Genomic DNA, 20,746 nt, shown 5'->3' with positions numbered 1-20,746 from the left:
CATAATAAAGGAGATAAGTTATGACAAACAGAAACAATTGGCAACAGTGCAGTAGGGATCATACTGATTCATCTATCCATCCATCCATTAAGTTTCTGGACTGTGAGAGGGAGCTGGGTTATCCTGAGATGCAAGGAGAAGATAAATCAATCTCCTCAAGGGAAGCACCTTTCCAAGCCAGGGATTTGAACCAAAAACCTTATTTCTGTGGGGCGATGGTGCAACTCACTGCAACTCAACCCTATGATGCTGTTGCTTAATTATTGATCAGTGTTTGTCTCCCTCTAGTGGACAATAGACTTCACTCAAAAACATACAATGTTTTTTATGTTCAACTGATAATTTCATAAACATAAAAAGTAGGGCTGGGCAACGATTAAAACTTTTAATTGCAATTAATCGCATGATTTCCCTGATTAATCATAATTAATCGCATTGTGAAAGTGCCATAACATCTGTCATGCAAACACTAAATCAGTACTTGTTATACAGTAATAGTTAAATCACATATTTAGTGCAAATCAAATTTACAAAATGTAAATACAAAATTAAAGCTTATTGCCACTGTCAGGGCATTAAAGTGATACTCCGGGATGGAACAAGTTGGGTCCTATCACAAGGTTTAGGGCAGAAATTACCCCTACAGCAGTGGTTTTGTGCAGCAGAAGCCCAGGGCGCTCGCACCAAACACCCCCTCCCTGCTCCTCTGCTGGTTTCCTCTGCACTCAGACTGGGCCATATTTTACTTGACCAAAAACACAAAGAAATGGACTCTCACCGAAAAAGTCTGATATCGGTCTGCATTCACGCTTTATTTAGAGAACTTTCAGCGCGTTACTTTCACACAAAAACACCGCTAAATAAGGCTCTAGTTCTCATCGTGTCTCTTCGTCCTGGCAGACTACCTGCGTTTGTTTATATCTGGCACGCCGTGCGCGCGGACTGATACACTAAGCGGTGAGCGCCTTTAAGTTCCGTGACGTGGCCCCTCTTCTCCATGCTTGTTTTGGTTACTCATCGTGTTTTTCCGCCAAATTCACTTCCGGTTCCGGTCAGCAACAGACATTTACAAAATAAAAGCATGTGAGCAACATGCACTAATGTGCGATAAAATGTTCGACGGCGTTAATAGATTGACGGGTTAACGCGAAAATAAAGCGTTAACTTGCCCAGCACTAATAAAAAGACAGAAGAAGTCAAAGGTTGTATACTTTTCTTTATTAACTTTATAACAGAGTACAAATTCGTGCCACTCCTCTGAAGGCTCTGTGGAAATTGTTTTTTGTAGTTTTCTGGTGTAGGACTGAGATTTCTCTATTAACACTTATGGCTCACACAAGATGATTGGATGTCTCAGAAACAAAGTACATTTGTTATAATGACAACAAAACATTAAAAGGAGAAACAACAGGTGTACAGATGAGATATTCAAATAGTGAAGATGATTAACTGAGAGATGAGTGCAGATTGGTAGAGCTCTTGCTGTCTTTGGCCTAAGTCATGATGACTAATGGTTTTATTTTGAAGAGTAACAGACTTAATGGTGTTTATTCTTCAATAAACAGAATTAATTTGACAGGTGAAAATAATTTGATGTGATAAAGGAAAAGGCTACAGAGGCCCTAAGCTGACATGCATCCAAAAACTTTCTTCACTTTGTTCCAAATGTGACTAATTTTTCTCGTTTTAACAGCTGGTTTTCGTAATACAGCAAGCGTGATCATTTTCTGGCAATCCAGGAAAACCAAACAGCGGGCATCCCACTCTGATGTGGTATGCCATTCTGCCTACACTTCAATACTTATTGTGTGCTTTTGCAACTCCGGGGATATGTGTTGTTATCACTGGCTCTCAAAGTCAGATTAAAAGGAAACAAGGAACAGATGCATGTCCGCTGAGGTCTTCTGTAAGAGGGAAACCTCAGTGTTCAAGGACCCACAGACAAGTAACTGACTGAATGACAGCCAGCAGAGGCTGCCAATAAGAGCAGTATGTGTGTGTCACTTTGTAACAGTGCATTCAAATAAATACAACTCTTATTCAGACTTACTAAAACACAAAATGTAAAATAAGGTAAAGTCCATGATACGACCAGTTGAAACCTGTCAGTCATAATCACATATATGTGCTGGTTTCATGAGTCGTTGTTGTTGTGTGCTATGCTCTGACGCAGCATCTATTGTGTTAAGCTGGTAAAAATAAAGTTACTGGAGAAATTTTTGTCAGAAGTTTAAAATCCATTTTTTTTCCATGAGAGAACCCAAAGAATGTTACTAAAACTATCAAAATGTAGCCTGAGAAAGTTTACTTGGTCAGAGGAAACCCTATCTCCCGGAAAGGCAGCAACAGTTTGTCTCCACAAAACCTTAAAAATGCTGCTACATTTGTTGAAAGTGTTTTGTGTGTGTGTGTGTTTGATGTCAGGCAAGTTGGCCCAGGTGGCAGGTTGTTGAAACCATATATAATATGAGTGCACACACACACACACACGCACGCACGCACACACATTCATGCATCAGGAAAAAAAAAAAAGGAGCAGCACAGGCTCACATACAAACATCAAGGTTGTAAACAAAATCTCTTTTTTTATATCAAAGAGAGAAGTATAAAATAGCACTGCCACAGTATGCTGTCAAAAAAAGCCCTGTGGAGTGATTACTGCATTAGAAAAAGCAACAAAAACTCAAACAAAATGTGGGGAGGAAGGTAAAAGGATGGTATTACAACACCTTAAAGGGTCCTGAGTTTATCAAACAGAAAACAGAGGAAAGGCCAGAGTCTGTACTACAGAGACACATTGAAAGATACATTTTAACAGTGACTAAAAGTTTCCTTGCCTGTCTGATTGTAGATGTTAAAACAGGCAAAAAAGATTCTTTTTAAACTGTTCACGGCTCTGTACTGGGATAATACAAACTTTGCAGCATATCTGTTGTTTCTGACAGCATGAAAAGAGTGACCATGAGATGCTCATCACAAGGGAAAAGCAGTTTGGTCTCGCAAAGTGTAAGGAACCTCCTCAGTGGTTTTATGATGATTCAGAGATTAGCTGATAGCATATGATGGCTGAAGAATTTATGATTGATTTGGCCTGACATAAAAGTGTTTGAGTTCTTAGGATTCTCTGTGCTGAGTATGTAAACTAACCGTGAGGATGCTCGCTCATGGTAGCAGGTCGGCCAAAGATGTTCCTCAAGCCCCTTATCTTTTTTGTCTAGTACAGACCAACATGGGTGGAATCAAGAAGTAATGCTAAATTTAAGAAGAAGTTCATGAGATTTAGTGATATCTAAGGTTAGGCTGTTTAGACTCTGAGGCAGGGAATGTGAATGTTGGCCGTAGGCCCCCTGGAGCAAGGGTCTGGTTTGTCCATTACTGGCTCTGTCGCCACATGTCTCAGTGTCCGAGACTCCCTCCTTCTGTGGGTACGATGAGCTATACTCACAACAAAAATAACAATTCCAAGTGATAATTAATAAATGAAAATTTAGTTCAAAGACTTTCTACAGATTTCCCTTGATCTTACACACTGGTTCTTAATGTATCTTGCTCAAAGGCACAATGGCAGTGGCTACAGAGTAAAAGAGCATCCTCTTTTGCTCCCAGATTTAAACAGATAGCCTTCTCTGAAACAAAAAAAATCTTTCACCATTAAGTAACAGTCTACCTCATAACTCAAACATTGAAAAGTGACACTACATTTTGTAATGAATTAAGAAAGATTTGTCTTTATGTCATTACAAATATAGACGGGCAGATGTCTTTCTACAAAAAATATATAACTGTTTTGATTTTCTTTTTTTCTTCTGTGATTATTCCATAATGAGCAGGAAGCATTGCTACACATAAAACTGCTGAAATATAACCGACAAATAAAAGGACTCAGGAGGCAAACATTAAAGTATAAAAAAAAACGTATCCAGACAGGTGTCAAATGCTTTGAATACATGTAAGGAACTGATGCTGGATCTCTCTTTTTTTTTTACATGAAGTTTGGCAAAAGTGGGGCTGATTGTAGTCCTTGAGGATGTCCAACCTGCTGTGAGAGAAAAAAAACAGTCAAAGGCTGAGTCCGTGTGATGAACACAGCATTTCATAACAAAGTCTACAGTTTCAGACCCCTACTGCTGATTTCAGTATCTCACCAGTTAATCGCCTACACGAGGCTGGAGGAGAAACATTTACCAGTCACATGTCAAATAAAACCAGCACTCGGCTAGTGGTGATTTTAAAAACAATAAGAATAAAGTAGGGCTACAATTATTGAGGAGAGACTAGTGCAGTAGTGCTTTAGTGTCCATTACATTCTCTGCAATAAGCTTGAATACCCCATAAGGCATATTTACACAACAGCAGAAGAACAGGGAATTTTCTGTTGGTTGCATTGGTTTGTGCAGTACATCTGAGATATAGCAAAGGTTGCTAGCAGACAATTGCTAAATTTGAGAGACCCAGACAGGGTTTCAGTGATAAAGCTGGAAGTCTTAAGTCTAATTTTTACAAGTAAATGATAAAAAAAGATTGAAAAGTCTGAAATGATACAAACTTCTTTTTCAATAAAAAATTCCCATTCTTTAAAATTCCGATTTCTTATGGTACCACCTCATTGTATTGACAAGTTCTGGACACGTGCAAAATTACTGCCAAATTTAGGTTCCCTCCCTTAATTTTGAGCCATGTGTAAAAACTGAAAGATTAGCACCATCCATCAACTAGCTGCCGGTGAAATCTGCATGTGGCTGGTAGATTTCCTAGATTGTAAAAAGAGTGACGAGTAGACGACCACCATTGCTCCCTTCCAGCTTTGGGGTTTATCTGGTGAGATAATGAAAGCCATCAGTGAGGAACTCTGGACTGGATTTTGGGTGTGATAGAATCCAGCAGCCACATTCACAAAGAGATGATCCTGTTTCTGTCTGCAGGAGAAATCCGTCTTCATCTCAGAGATCTTACTGACAATGTTGTGACCAGGAACAGGCAGCAGTTCAGTGCCTTGCTCGAGGACACTTTGACATGATTTCTGTCAGATTTGTACGCTTCCTTCCTGCAGGTTTTCTGCTACCTTACAGTCTCTGTTTTTGCGATTCCAGCCCCGAAGCTTCCCAGCAGTCTTAACAGCTTCTACCGGCGTGGCTGGTGTCTGGAGTGACGTGGGAAGGACATGGGGCTCGAAGAGGACGAAGGCGAGCAGGGTGACATGGATGCCAGGGAGGCAGTGGCGGCAGCGTCCTCAGCCTCTTCCAGCTCGCCTGCTCCGTGCAATTCCTGGCTGACGCTGGACTGTAAGGCCGCGGGGGTCAGCCACTCTTTGGGCAAGCAGCTCTGCAGGAAGGGCACACAGGAGCTGAAGTAGGCCAGGCGGTTCACCCAGCGAGGGATCTCCCTGCCGCATAGGATCTGAAGGGAGAAGAAGGATGTAGAGACAAAATGTTTATACGAAAGGCTACTTATGTTACAGAATCTCCTTAAACTTTGGGACTTATTTGTACATAGGTGACTGCTTCTTTTGTGTCCAGAATAAATGACATAATAAAAACAGAGAGTGTTTTCAGTCTCAGGTCCTGCTTGAAAACAGATCATTCACAATCAATGGTCAAAAATGAATGCATAAATCAAAACCACCAGTCTCTTGCCTATATGACAGCACTTTAATCCTTTCCTGTAAGTACAAAAGGAGATCTGCTTGAGAAAGACCTTAGGAATCTCTGGTGGTTTTCTGTGTCTTCTCTTTCTTTCCTGAGAGACATGCCTTCAGGCACAGTGAGGTCTAATTATAATCTCGTAGCTCCATCAGCTCTATTACAGAAGTGGCTTCCAAGGAACTCAAAGTGTTTCCCAGTCAATGCCAAATCATGCTTTTATCAAACATTCTTCAAAGCTGCTGAGTGTCCGTTTTTGAAGTTTCATGATGAGACATTGGCTGTTGATTCAGCTTTTGACTAAAAATTATCAGTTAAGTTGTTTAGCTTGGAGACTGTGCTATAAAGAGCCAACAAATCTTTGCACTCTTTGTTTATGCTGCAGCAATTGATGTAAAGTTCATCATTAGAAAATCCTTCCTAAAGGAGATCGCACAGTTGAGCATGGCTATTAAGAGGACAAAAAAGAATCGACAAACATCTAAATTTGACAGGTAGTATTTCTATTATTTTTTCTTTTAATATACACAAGTTTGATATTAATAAGGCCGACAAAGTTTCAGATTGAGAAGAAAGTGTGTGCTGAGATATGGGGACATCTTGGTGAATCTTATTTCAGGAGTATAATAAACTTAACACGAAGCTTATCACGTGGGTAGCTTGCCCCTCAAAGCTGGATTGGTATCAGTGGGAAGAGATACATGGTGCCGATCCAGGCAAACAGCTCTATGCATTTTTTTTTAACTAGCGCTCTTTACTACATGATTTGATATGTTGCCACAGATGCACTTGCTTCTTTGCTGCATTACCAGCCAATAGTATGTGAAAGTTAACATTTGAAAAAAACTTGTGTACATTCTGAAAAATGGTTTTGATGATAAACATTTAAATATTTCAAAGTTTAAATAAATATCAACTTCAGTAATTCCATGTACTCATTTTTTGCATTTTATGCAAAATACCAGCCTTATCCCACAGTAGGGCATACAGGTTATTATCGAACACTGGTGTCGAATTGGTATCAGTCAATACCAAAGCCCAGGTATCAGAACCAGAAAAGTTGGATTGATGCATCCTTACTAGTCAGGTGAATGTAGCTCATGCTAGGTCAAAAAATACATTTTTACTGAAAAAAGACAAAAACACTTGGTAAGATTTCAGTTTGCTGCAGTGTAAGATTAGCAAAGCTCGCACCCGCCTTTTATCCTTCCTTCACGTTAACATCAACATGCCCAGTCTAAGTAGTTATGCACCAGTAAACAAAACACAAAACAAAAAAAATTATCCCCATTTTCTCGATCAAAATTCTGCCAAACCTTCCATCTTCAGCTGCCATCTGTGCTTGTTCATCTCCAGGGAACAGTGTTGTAGCATTAAGGCAGCAGACATTAGCTCGAGCCACTGCCCAAACCAGTGGCGGGTGTCAATGCTGCAGTTTAAACACTACAATACTAATAAACTGTTTAACCAACTCATGATGCTGCTGTCGACCAGTGAGGGTAATAAAGTTTTACATTTTAAAACCCAATTCTCTTTTAGTGTGACTTGACATGTGGTGAATAAGTGCTATTGTGTGGGGATGTGTAAGTGAGACAGTGTAAATGTGTGTGTTTGCCAGCTGGCTCTGTGTCAAGGCTTATATCAGTTTGTCTTAATCCCCATCTCAGTGCTAGATGCTAATAGACTCTCTACTCATTAGTCACACAAAGCTAAGCCGGCTGAAGGCATACACTCTGTGGACACAAATGCACACACAGACACACACCGTTGTAGTCCTCTTACTCAGAAAAGGGAACAAAGTCACGATCTTTTAATACTTACTCTGTAGTTTTTGCTGCATATCATGTCAGGAAATTCAGCTGAACAGCCAAAATGGTGCAATGCAGTACAGCACATGTGGGTCGGTGTGCAGAAGGACTTCAAACTCAATATAATTGTGTGTGTGTCTATGTGTGCACATACCTCTGACAGTGCTGAGGAGAAGTGGTTGCAGTTTTTGTGCATGAGGTGGTAGGCGTTTCCTTTGTACTCCTTCCCCATCTCCTCCACGATCCGCTCCACATCTTCCTCTGTGAAGTCTGTGCTGCCCAACACGATGGCTTCTCTGGAGAGGGAGGCGAGGGTGTTACAACACTATTCTGCTCACTGTCCAAACACTAGGCATAACTTCCAGGAACAGGATTCATTAATTATTCAGTATATCCCATAATTCCACACTGGTCCAGACCTGTTGTGTGAATCATTCACAAATAAAGCGTCTGCCTCCATAGACTGAGGAACTGAAAGTTTAACCTGACCAAAACACTAATCCTCTCACATTGCAAACAGGATCAGACTGATGTTATGCCTGTCAAATGCTTGTACTGGCTATTAGGTGTGTGCTTTTAAATAATCACTGATAAGCAAAATCTCTTTAATAGAAAGTCTTTGGGTGAAAAAAATGTCTGGTGTAATAAAAAAATGATATAGTGCACAGAATGACATCCAGGAATACAACAGTTGCATTCTACATGGAATTATTATTTACTATTGTCAGAGGTGTCAAAAGTATTCAAATTCAACACATGCCCTGTCCTGGAGAGAACACGGGTGGAAAAATGTGATACGTTTCTTTAAACCCCCTGCACAAAATAAATTCTCTGATAAAAATATGTCCTGTTGGAGGTCTTGTGGGGAAAATAAAGCAACCCATTACCATGTATTCTGGCAATGCCCTTTGCTCCAGAATTACTGGACTCAAGATCAAAATATTACGGAAAAGGTGCTCAAAGTACCAATCCCTTTTAATTTTGAAACCCTCTATCTAGGTCTACATCCAGACAACATCAAGGGCTCTTCCCAAAGATACATATTGGATATTCTGCTAATATCAAGTAAAAAAGTGGTCACTAGAAAAAGGTTGTCAACACATACTCCCACAGCAGAAAACTGGATTGATGTAATCCACAATATTTACACCATGGAGAAACTTACTTTTACTTTGAGGCTTGAGCCACAGAAGTTTAAACATTATTGGAAATCTTGGACTACTTGTGCATTTTCATTAAACTGTACTACATCCCAAATATGGACATGGTGACCCTCTCCCCCTTGAGAGTTTGCTAGTGTTCGTTTTTGTTGTAAACCTTTGAGCTACTCAATTGTAAATAGTTTATTCTTGTTAATACAAGTTTTTCTGATCAAAGAACATATGCAAGCAGCTGGACTTAAACACCCAACCCTCCATTCTTTTCTGTTATGAACTTTCTAATTTCTTTATGGTCCATTGTACAATGAGGTGTTTTTTAAAAAAAAAAAAAAAAAAAATTATTTATTTTTTATGTTGTGGTTGTTTACTTATATCATTATCTTATTTAATTTAATTTAATTTAATTTAATTTAATTTAATTTAATTTAATTTAATTTAATTTAACTCAATTTTATCTTATTCTATTTTATTTTATTTATTTATTTTTACTTTTTATTCATTTTTCCCTACCAAAATAACACTTTAATTCTTCCGTTTTCAGTATACTTGATAAAAAACCACAAACTTGGATATATGTCTACACAGAAACATATTTGGTTTGGACTTGTTTGCACTCTTTCATTCTTTCATTTTGTGTGGGAAGGGGCTTAGACATGCAAGAAAGTGTAAATGCAAATTTTTTTATTATGTTACTACCCCTGACTTTTTAATTTTTGATACAAAATTAGCTTTTCATTAATTAACTTTATTTTTCTTTTAAATTGCTTTCAAAAAAGCTTATTTATTTATTTATTTTATTTTATTTCTTTATTTCTACCACATTGTATAACAATGGTCTGAAAATAACATGTCATACTTGTTTTACTGTTTTTTTTATTTCTGAAAAATGAATGTAACTTTGTCAAGCTGTGAAACATATTTTAATTTTACATTGAATAAAAACTTAAATATTAAAAAAAAAAAGTATTCAAATTCATTACTCAAGTAGAAGTATAGATACCAGGGTTTAGAGAAGTTGAAGTATCAACTCTAGCTTTTTACTTAAACTGAAGAGTCAAAGTACAGGTTTTGAAACTACTTAAAGTATAAAAGTAAAAGTAACTCTAAGGGGTGGATGCCGTTAAGGTCAAAAGCTTAGGCTGTGCCACAGGGGCTTATAGTTCATATAGTTGCTGAAGTATGGCGTGATTTGTGTCATGTGCAGGTGAGATAGATGTGTTGAAATTGTATATATACATCTCATCCATCCACAATAAAATTCACTTTCTCTGGATGGTGCGATTTCAGCAATTTTTGGATAGGTTTTTACTTTTTTTGGTGTGTGTCTTTTTGAATGCTGACAAGCTGGTGTGAAACAGGAGTAGCAAGGCTATTTTTAAAATGTGTAAAGTAGAAAGTTAAGATATTTTCCTGAAAATATGAGGAGTAGAAGTAAAAAGTTGGCTAAAAAATAATAACTCAAGTAAAGTCAAGTATAGATATGCAAAATCTTTACTTAAGTAAGGTAACAAAGCATTTTTACTTAGCTACTTGACACCTCTGACTATTGTTCTCAGCTACTTAGTTTTTCTGGCATGCTAATGCTAATGAAAAAGCACTGAAATTAAAGTAAATCTAAGGCTGCAGAGATTGCTATTTTGTATATAAAAAAAAGTAAACTCACTAGGAGCAGTTACGATTCATTATCAGGGATCAGGAATTTCTGAATGAGATTTCACCCATCTAATTGCTGCAGATAAATTTCCCCATAGGACCAAAGCAGTGAGCCAGCAAATGAGAGATTTAATAGATATACCCCCAGAATAATACTCCCTTTGATGTCAGTCCTCACATGAACATTCCTGTTATGATCAATAGGGAGGGACTTTAATTCTACTCATATGCGGCTTATTGACAATCTGTGTTATCCAATAATGTTCATTTAAACCTCCAATCAGGTGGTATGATTTTTTTTTAAACTATTATTATGACATTTATATACATGTAACCTCATGAAGAGTTGTTGTACTAGTATTTCCAGTGAATGTGTACAGTTCAGTTTGAAAGTTATTTTATATTTACTCTGGGGCTGTCAGTGCACGAGTTGGTAAAATATTAATCATAACATGGTTTATAACTGAGTAGGTCGCCTTAATGGGCAAGGAAACATCAGATATTTATATTGACTAAAACCAAACTTGAATTCTCACATTAGGAAACACTTGCATTTGCATTTAATAAAAGTAGTTGTTGACTCTGCTTATGTGTGTACGTGCCCAGGTTGATCCATAATCATAGTCTAGTGGCTTGCATAGAAACAGAGAGTGTTTCTGTGCCAGAGAGAGTGTGTGTATGTGTGCTAAGCAGAGTCTGTCTAAAGCCACAGGGCAGATCAACTGGAGCAGACGTAATACACAGCAGCACAGTAGTTCAGGGTACACAGATACAGACACACATAAACTCAGACTCTGAGCTGATTGTGGGAGTCCTAAAAATGATTGAACTGACTGTGACCTGATGTCTAACTACTGCATCAGACTGTGTAATAGCAGTAAACAAAATTAGACTAATCTATGCACCATGTTTTAATCCAAGTTTCACTCATGCTCAAACCTCAAGGAAAAAAAATCACACCCACCCCAATCTTCTGTTTTCTCTCTCTCCATGTCTCAATACAAGTCAGCTGCTACAAACCATGAGCTTAAGTGTGAAATAGCAAAATGTGTGTCACATGCTTTACTCTTACTGCACCCCTCATGTATTTTTAGTTAATCTCCTTTTGCTGCGGCAGCAGTAACCAGCAGGCACCATTACAGGAAAACGTCAACAATGTTAGCCAATCATTAACTTTTTGTTCAAATATACTCCTATAGAAAGTGAAACTATCAATCAAATCAAAACATCTTTATTACAAAGGATGCTTATTCCTGTGTTGTTTTGTATGTCGTATTTTCATGCAATTTCTGTCGCAAAGATACACTCCCTGTCTGATGTGACATGTGTGTGCGCACATGCAGAAACCAAGGTTATAATAGTTTTGGATTTGTCATTATAGTTTAGTTTTAGTTAGTTTTAGAGCGGGCATTCTAGTTTTTATTTAGCTTTGATTTTTGCGACAAGGCTTAGTTTTAGTTTAGTTTCAGTTTAGTTTTAGTTTTTTTCACACCTTATTAACCAGGTGCAGGATTCAAAAAGGTCAGAGTAAATATTTTGTCATACTGTTTATTTTCCAGTCCAACATAGTGCTCACTGCTCAGTCAATGCTGATACGGAACTGTTGGCTGCTGCCTTAAACACAAGAAAATAATATAAACTTGTATAAAAAAATATAAGCATCAATTATATTAGATAATGTTGACATAAATTACATAAAATGATATTAACATAAATTATAAAAAAAAACAATATAATATGAGCTTCAATAAATAAAAACTTTGACTCTGTAACAATTAAACTATTACAGATGCTCTGATTCATTGCTCCACTACGTTTCGTTGCAGCACAGAGCACAACCAGTAAGTGCAGTAAACAAGCTCGTCCCAGTACGTCACTATGATGGTGCTGTGGGGCACTGACAACTGCCTAAAACTGTCTAAAATTGGTTGGGAAAATGTGTCTGATTAATTTAAATCCTAAAGGCTATTAATATTGTCAAAAACTATAATTAAGGGAATTTTGTCTATCATTTTAGTTAGTTTCAGTTAGTTTTGTGAACACAAGATACAGTTTTAGTTTACTTATCGTTTTTGTTTTCTTTTCTAGTTTTTATTAGAGTTAACTGCAATGTATTTCAAATTTTAGTTTTCCTTTTTAGTTTCGTTTTAGTTAACTATTACAACCTTGGCAGAAACACAATGCCTCGTACTCACTTGAACTTAAAGGTCTCGCCAAGTTCAGTTGCTTCACCTGGTGTGATCTCAAAGATCCCTGAGAATGGGTACGGATGTCCGCCATAGGCAAACTCTAAAAACACACACACACAGATACAGTCACAGACAGCCAGATACCATGAAGAGACACATTTGACAAGAAATCAATGTTGATTGAAAAAAAACTCCTTGACAAATGAAATATTTAAAATATACTTTTTAGCTTGAGTAAACCAGGTATCCTTTTTGTAACAACATCTACATGCAGTAAGTCAACTGATATACAGGGTGTTGTATTTCTGGGTAACCTTACCTCTGCCATAGATCTCAATCCCTGAGTGAAAGACACCAATGCCTAGAGAGCTGGTAAACTCATTGATCCAGTACTAAAATGACAAAAAAAGAGACAGAAATACATTAAAATAGATTTGCAGTTTTAGGAAGCTGTTTGATGTTCATATAAAGTATATATAGTACTCTATTACACTCAGTTTTGCTTTATGACATATTTAAGATATTCAAACTCCATCACAGACAATCAGACTTTGTTTTCCTTTCTCTGAGCACTGAATCCCTGGATCACTCAGCAGAGAAGAATGACAAATGATCCCAGCCAAGCCTCTGATGTTTACTCAGGATCACTTACACACACAGACTATAAAAGATAAGCTCACATACAAACACCAGGAAGAGAGCATACACTAAATCAATACTCTGAGCCGCAGTGACCTCATATCACCACCCATCTTTCCAGGCTTAGAGTTTGTGTCTGTGTGACATCCTGAGTTCAAAGATGATTGGCTGAGCTGTTGCTAGGCAGAGTTCACTGGTGTGAAAAAATATCTCTAATCAAAGAGGCTAGAGCAGGGAAATGAGGTGAATGTGGTTTATTCGACATTTTAGGATGCTGAATTAGACCCAGTCCACTTACAGGTTACATTTTCATCACAATACTCACAAATATTCAACACAAATAGGGTTGTTTTCAGCCATATTTCTGATAAACTGGCACAAAAAAAAACATGTACAGGAACATAGTCTAATAACATGCAGACAATATTGACTGCCTCTTTATTCTTATTAAAACATAGCAAGGTGTAAATATTTACTGGAACAAAGAAAGAAAGGAAAGCAGCCAATTCTTAAAGGCAGAGGGTTACAGTCTGCAACTAGAGCTACGTAATCTGATGGATCAATTCAAAAATATGAAAAAATTTTGATTACTTTATCAAACCAACTCTATTTAGGCTTTAAATCTATGGACTTTTCAATAATATATCATAATATTCAAGGACAAACCTCCAGATATAATCATGAAAAGTGCAAGCTGGCAACAAAAAGTGTAAGGGTATTTAACTACTAGAAAATATTCAGCATATTCACAATGGGATTTATTTATTTATCATATTATAAAACACTAGACAAAATTTTGGTTTCTCTTTTAGCTGCATGTTTTTCTTGACTGTGAGAGCGAAAATGTTGATAAGTTATTTAAAGTTTTTCTAACAACAGCGATGCATCAGCCGTCAGAGTGGGAGTGTCATGCACTGTGCACAGACATTTAGCCACAGCAGGCTATTTAAAAACTATTCTCTTACTTTCTTCTAAGTGTTATGCAAATACAGTATGCGACTGCATGCATTAACGGTGACAGTGTCAGTCTCTGCCACACATATGCATTGCAAATTTAAAACACTGTCAGTAAGAGCTAATCTGAAAGTGTGATCATAAAGTGATATGGACATCGAGCTCTTGGCTTTTACTGATGGCAGAAACAGAACATAATATCCTGAGTTTGAAAAGATTTAGAAAAAAAAAAAACACTCTCCACCCATACAACACAGAGCGCTCAGGTCCACTGTTTTCTTAAGGGAGAGACATTAAAATTAAAGGAAGTATTTCATTGAACATAGAATCTGTATACGCCCAGTGCAGGATGCCTCATAGGAGGTTATTTTGCGTTTTTCCAGGAAATGACCACAAAGAACACTCTGACGCCAACTTTTTTATGACTGCCATACAAAATACTGGGTTATAGGTCACAATCAGTTACAGATAAACAAGATGAGAGGGAAAAACATCTCTCAATCTTATTTTATAAAAACTACTTAGAGTTTTCAGGAGTCCATTTTAACATGATATACTGACCTTGTTAGTAGCTGGATTTGCTTTGCTGAAGAGAGAATCTCCTAAAACATCTGATCACATATTATGAGTCAAGAGATTCTGCTTGAATCAGTCATTCTTGGTACTTGCTGATTCTCTTAATACATAAACAAAAAGCATCTGTGTCCGATAGCTGCTTCAGGGGAAAGCCTTCACACACAGTTTCCTAAAAAGTTCAGAAACAAAGCATAAAAGCTCTTCCTCACTTCTTTAACTCTTAATTCAAAGCTTTTTCTCAGAAGTAAAAGCTTTAGGAGGCAGCTGTCCAGACCACTCTACACTCTCCACAGCAGCATTTCAGTTCAGGATAAACTCACACCTTAACCGGAGCTCATTCTGCATTCTGTCTTAATTCCCCAGAGTTGTGAGTCAGATGGATGCCCAAACACAAAGCTGCAAAAAGCAGCCCCTGGGTAAGTTTGTCCGTGTGTGGGAATATTTTAAGCAAGCTAATCTGCTAGTTAAGTATGCTACTCCCCCACCTCAGTGGTGAAATAAGACTCTTATCTCAGCCTTCATTACTTAAGAGCTCATTGAAACCTTCCTCTGCATCCTCTTCCACAGAACTGAGAGGGAGAGCTTCCGTGTGTGTGTGTGTGTGTGTGTGTGCGTGTGTGTGTGTGTGTGTGTGTGTTCGAGCTTGTTTACTTGTAGAAAAATTAAAGATGGTGATGAGGAGAAAAAACAAAAAAAGATGAGTGAAGAGAAAAAACTTTTAATATCACACTTTTTGCTCTCCTCTGTAGTTTAATGAAACTACTTTTGTTCATTATATATATATATATATATATATATATATATATATATATATATATATATATATATAAATGTTTTTTAATGTCTTTTAACGTAATTTTAATGTCCTGGAATTCAAATTCTTTATTTTGGGACCTTAAGCAGATATGAGGTTAAAATGTGATTAATTAGATTAATTAATTACAAATCCTGTAATTAATTAGGTTTTTTTTTTAATCGCCTGACAGCACTAATATATATATATATATATATATATATATATATATATATATATATATATATATATAATTTTAGCTTATATGATTAAAATTTATCAGATAGATCAAGACATATCTTTGTAAAATCCTTTAAATACATTACTGTCACGAGGTCGCCAATTATTGATTTACAACACATCTAATGATGAAGTGATTAAAATACACCCAGGTAACCTTCATTAATCTTTGAACAATTCTCTGGTGATTTGTCTATCTGTTATGTGCTCTCATGTCCCTAAAATGATTGCATATTCTCACTTTTTCTCAGTCTTATCAGAACATTGAGCACTGTGTAATCTAGACAGCAGAAAAACCAGATTGAAGAATTGATCCACACCAACCCGTCGATACTCTGCTGAGTATCTGACTACAAGACACTGTTAAACCTATTACCCTGATACTTTCTCCTACACTAAACACACAGACACAGCAGCCCTCAGTGCTGGCTGGCAGGCAGACAGGCGGTGTGCAGATAATGCTGTCTCATTAGAGCGGCTCACTAAGGCACTCAGAGCTGGCCAGGAAATCCACTTAGCAGAGATGGGAGCAGGACGGCCTGGAGCTCCCTGAATGGGAGAAGTGGAAGTAGAATGGATGACAGCGGTGAGAGCGGTGAGAGCGAGGGGTATGCACTCATTTTTACACGGTTATTCCTGGATTTCATGCAGTACAGTATTGATCCTAGATGAAAAAGACGCATTTGTTTGTTCATCCTTTTTTAGTCTTGAATGTTTTCTGTTCTTTTACAGTTCACTGACTTCCTTGTAGACAAACACATGGTCACCTAACCGGTCACTTGGCCAACACAGCCCATAAAGAATGTCCTGTTCAGATAAGCAGTCTCCTTATTTACCTCGGCAAGACTCGCATGTTGGGTCAGATGGGAAAGGTTTGTTTTAGTTTTGTTTTTTTTAAGTTAATTAAATGACAAGAAATACATTAACTTAAACAATGAAGAACGTAACAGTTCCACTTCAGATTTTTTATGCCAAAGAAACTTGATTGATGACACATTACTTGTCGGTATGTTCCTGAGCTACTAATTTCCTGGTTGTTTCAACAAAAACGTGGGCCCCCGACTAAAAACAAAGACTAAACACAATTTGTGTCAGAGCCAAATATGGGATCACAGAGTCTGAGGGCCAACATGTGTAGCAAACGTCATGATTTTTAAATAATTTGATATCCATCACTTTGTTAAAAATCAAACAAATATTACAAATAATGTCTTTTAAAAGTTCATTTTTCTATTTTTAATGATTTTTGCCAAGTTGATGTGATATTCCAACCAGACGGTGGCTTTTGTTTTCAGAATGTTTGCTAACAGCAATTCAGTGGAAGAAGAATGGTAAGTGCATCAAATAGCAAACGAAGAATAAAACATTAGCGACAGTTGCTGGAAATTTGAGTGAAGTGCTGAGAGATTCAGTCCACCAATCAATGAATGAACACCAGTCACTATCAAGATGCACTTTAGCTTGAAATACACTTCCCTGGCTAGTATTAGCAGAGCTAGCACTACTCAACTATGGTTAACATTCACCCGTCTGTGCAAATTTCACATTTCTCTGGTTGAGGGGCAATGTGCCAGTTTGACCACACAGACGACAAACGACTTTGTCATAGAGCCACATAAAGCAATAATGGAAATAAAACTAATGATTTGTTGAATTGATCAGCAATTCTGTTGCCTATGAGCAAGGATGATTAAATGATTTAGTCTACTACACAGCCCCTCTCTGCACCTCGAAAGCCTAGTTATGCATATTTTTTTAGTGCTTCTTTTCAGAACACAAACTTTAAAACGCACTTATCCATATGTTAAACACACAGGTAAGAGTCATCAGTTGGACCCTTTCTCCAATGTCACTCTTCACTCTCACCCTGTCTTCGTGAAAGATGAAGGCATAAAAAAAAAAATCCAGAAAAATAACTTAAAAAGAAAAACATGCAGTGAGTCAGTCCATAAACTCTTAACCACAAAGTAAACCCAACAGTCCTTTGTTTCTTCTTCTGTGAGTCAGTCGAGGAGACAGGAAGTCTAAAATACAAACAGTGATCATGCAGCTGTAATCCCCAGCAGTCAGTCAGTCAGTCAGTCACTTTTCCTACAACACTTAATCAATACACAGAGGAAGTGTTTAAAGTGGAGGAGTGAATGAATGGACTACATAACTCTATTGTTTTCCATGAGCTCTAGAACACGGCTTTAAACAAGCCAAAATTGCGTTCCCACATTATCACACACACACAGAAATATGTTGATGTGTGTGAAAAGTTTATACTCCTTCCGTCTCTCACTCAAACTCCTATTCTCAGTAAGGTGAAACCTCAAAGTAATATTAACCATACAATAAAACACTTGCAAATCACTACAAATGTTAGTGTGAGTGTGCGTGTTTAAGATGTAGCTCCAGTAAGCCTGCTGCATGTGAAAATGTGCCAAAAGGCCTGCAGCTATTCACATGAATGGAAGTGTGACAGAGATAAAATAAAAAAAAAAAAAAAGCTACTCGAGGCTTTATGGATAGAAAGTAATGTAGACTGCAAGTCAAGTGAAAGAAAAGAAAAACGTGAAGAGGTGAGGAAGAAAGGGGACAATGAGAGGATAGTGGAGAAGAGGGCTGGGGAGATGAGAATGAAAGTTAAATGTAAATAGTAAGAAGAAAGGGAGTCTTGGTTTCACATTGTGCAGTGCTGTGTGACAATAGTTAATGTACTGTTGATTAAAAAATAAGTGTAAACTTACATAAAACAGGGTTTGACCATCTCACCAGCCTACATTGGTATAAACCATGTAAACTGTATGGGTTATCAGTCAAAGAGGATCGCAACAGCCGTACAAGAGAAAGACTAAGAATAATGTGTAAAGACTTTTTTATAGCCCTTTACAGCAGGACAATTCCCATTTTGAGTGTAATCTCTCTGTCCTAGGGGCTCCAGCTCAATCAATGATTCATCAACAGATCAGTCAATTTCCAGCCCCCTTCCTGTTCCCACTGACTCACTCCTGCATGGTGACAGCACAGTGACTCAAACCCTGCCTCATTCCACAACAAAGACATACATTTACCCTCTAGTAGAAATGCAGACTGTCAGTTTGCTTTATCAGACACTTGAGGCAGTTTGGTGTCGAGTTAGAAGTTTCCCCAGTTATTCTAAGGAGAGAATTCCCAGTAAACAAGGTGTTTGTTACAGACTGAGACAGTGTGTGTATGAATGGAAAGGATAACCACAGGGTTTGACCCCTTAGGTCACCATGTTTTAGTCACCACTGGACATGTTTTGACAACATCAGCTGAGGAAGTACAGAGAGAACTTTTGCTCCACTCCTGATATGGAAACCAAACATGATAAAGATCCCACACTGCTGGCTACTGTTTTCTTATGAGGCAGCTTTGGACCATAAAATGTCTATTTACTCTTTTAACAGCTGCTTTACTTAACAGACTATTTTGTGGGTGACCATTGGTAGTGTGTTAAAGTACACTAGTCAACAAAGCTCTGTTTACACTGACAAGAAATTAGAGCTGAAACGATTCCTCGAATGATTCGAGGTATTCGATTACAAAAATTACTCGAGTAATTTTCTCCGCCTCGAGGAATCGTTTAATTTTGAAAAAGATCAAAGAGTGGTATTTCAAATAGAGCTGAGGCCACATTAAGAGAGTTTTCAGACCCCTCAAGCTACCTCTTATACAAAATAGCAACTAGCAACAAATCTAGCTTCTTTTCTGGAGTTTGGAGACCAATGGGTCATTCTACGAAACGGGTGCCATTTGGGTCCGCAACATTTGATGAGATGTACAAGGCACAAAAAATGTGTCAAAGTGTGTTTACAGATTTTGGAGCTACCAAAGCAAGTGCTCTTACTGACATGCTGTATCAGAAAATTCTATTTTTAAAGAGAAAAATTTTCATTTGAAAAATAACTGCTTTTTCACTAAACAAAAATGTATTTTATCCGATTACTCGATTAATCGATGGGACTTTCAGTAGAATACTCGAATACTAAAATATTCGATAGCTGCAGCCTTACAAGTAATTAACTTTACAAAATCATTTCAGATGTAAAACATTTCGGGAGCCGAGTATTGTCTGCTGATATAAAACAGCTGGGGGAAAACAGCTGAGCTCATTCCTAAAGGTGAAACTGAATTAAGATTAGGTGAGCTTGGAGTAGTAGATGTACGCCGAAACAAAGAGTTTTTCGTGTTGACTGAACAATAAAAGTTAGTCTTCCACTGTCTCATTGGAATGTGTTCTGTAAAACACAACATTTAAACCGAAGAGGACAGGCTCTCCGTCCTACATTATTGATATGATTCGCTCAAAACACGGCTTAACCTTATTCGATTAGGTGGCACATAAGTGATGAGCATTTTTTCCACCTTTGTAAAGCAGAATCTGTCTTTCTACTCACCATATCATAAACGTTTAGGATGATCGGCTCGTTTGCCATCACTGGCATCAGAATTTTCTCTCTCTCTGTCCCTTCTCTTCTCTGCGGGTCTTCCTCCTTCGCTCACCCCTGCCCCCTTCTTTCCTTCCTTCCTTCCTTCAGTGCGAGATCCAAACTCTCGCCCTCCAAAAATAGACCTCGCTCCTCCCCTTATCCCGGGCACTTTCACGACAAATGATCAATTTGATCACTCAGCTCCAAAACAGAGTGTAGAAACAGCTGAGTTCTACCGTCCCACATCTGACTGGCTTTGTCCAAATCCTCCCCCCGTCAGAGAAGCAGCAGCAGCAGCGGACAGATGAGCCTCTCGCTGTCAAAAAGAAACGACTGCTAAACCTGAACAGCTACCGAGGTCGGACTGAAAAATACGACTTTAAAAGTGAATCCGTGTCTTGCATAGGTCGTTCTAGCGCGGACAATGAGCGCCGATAATGACAGAATTTGATCAGTAAGAGCTCCCTTTATGGTTAGCTAACGGTAGCGCTAAATCAGGCAGGCAGGATGCGACAACTGGGAGAAAATTGTACGGTATGAGTGGGCGAGTGGAACTGAACGATGAATCAACACTTGATTTATCTTCCTTGGTGCGCTGAGCATTATGGGTAGAGTAGTTTTATGATGAACAGTGTCCGACCAACAGCTTTTTCAGG

The 20,746-nt window shown here is 37.9% G+C and overlaps 1 protein-coding gene across 1 annotated transcript; it reads right to left on the bottom strand.

Annotated features, from left to right (window-relative positions):
• Positions 1-1,208: 1,208 nt before the first annotated feature.
• Positions 1,209-20,734, bottom strand: desi2 (desumoylating isopeptidase 2). Its single transcript, XM_074675613.1, has 5 exons — positions 20,058-20,734; positions 12,769-12,841; positions 12,456-12,549; positions 7,602-7,743; positions 1,209-5,397 (listed from the first exon to the last, which is right to left on the bottom strand). Exons 1-5 carry the CDS (start codon positions 20,103-20,105, stop codon positions 5,122-5,124), a joined length of 633 nt encoding a protein of 210 aa, XP_074531714.1. The 5' UTR covers positions 20,106-20,734; the 3' UTR covers positions 1,209-5,121.
• Positions 20,735-20,746: the final 12 nt, after the last annotated feature.

The sequence above is a fragment of the Halichoeres trimaculatus genome, unplaced genomic scaffold, assembly GCF_033239565.1.
Source record: "Halichoeres trimaculatus isolate MK-OKI-2021-1 unplaced genomic scaffold, fHalTri1.1 fHalTri1_scaffold_8, whole genome shotgun sequence".
NCBI lineage: Eukaryota > Metazoa > Chordata > Actinopteri > Labriformes > Labridae > Halichoeres > Halichoeres trimaculatus.
The sequence above is the reverse complement of the archived record's forward strand: the minus strand, read 5'-3'. Positions and strand labels throughout refer to the sequence as shown.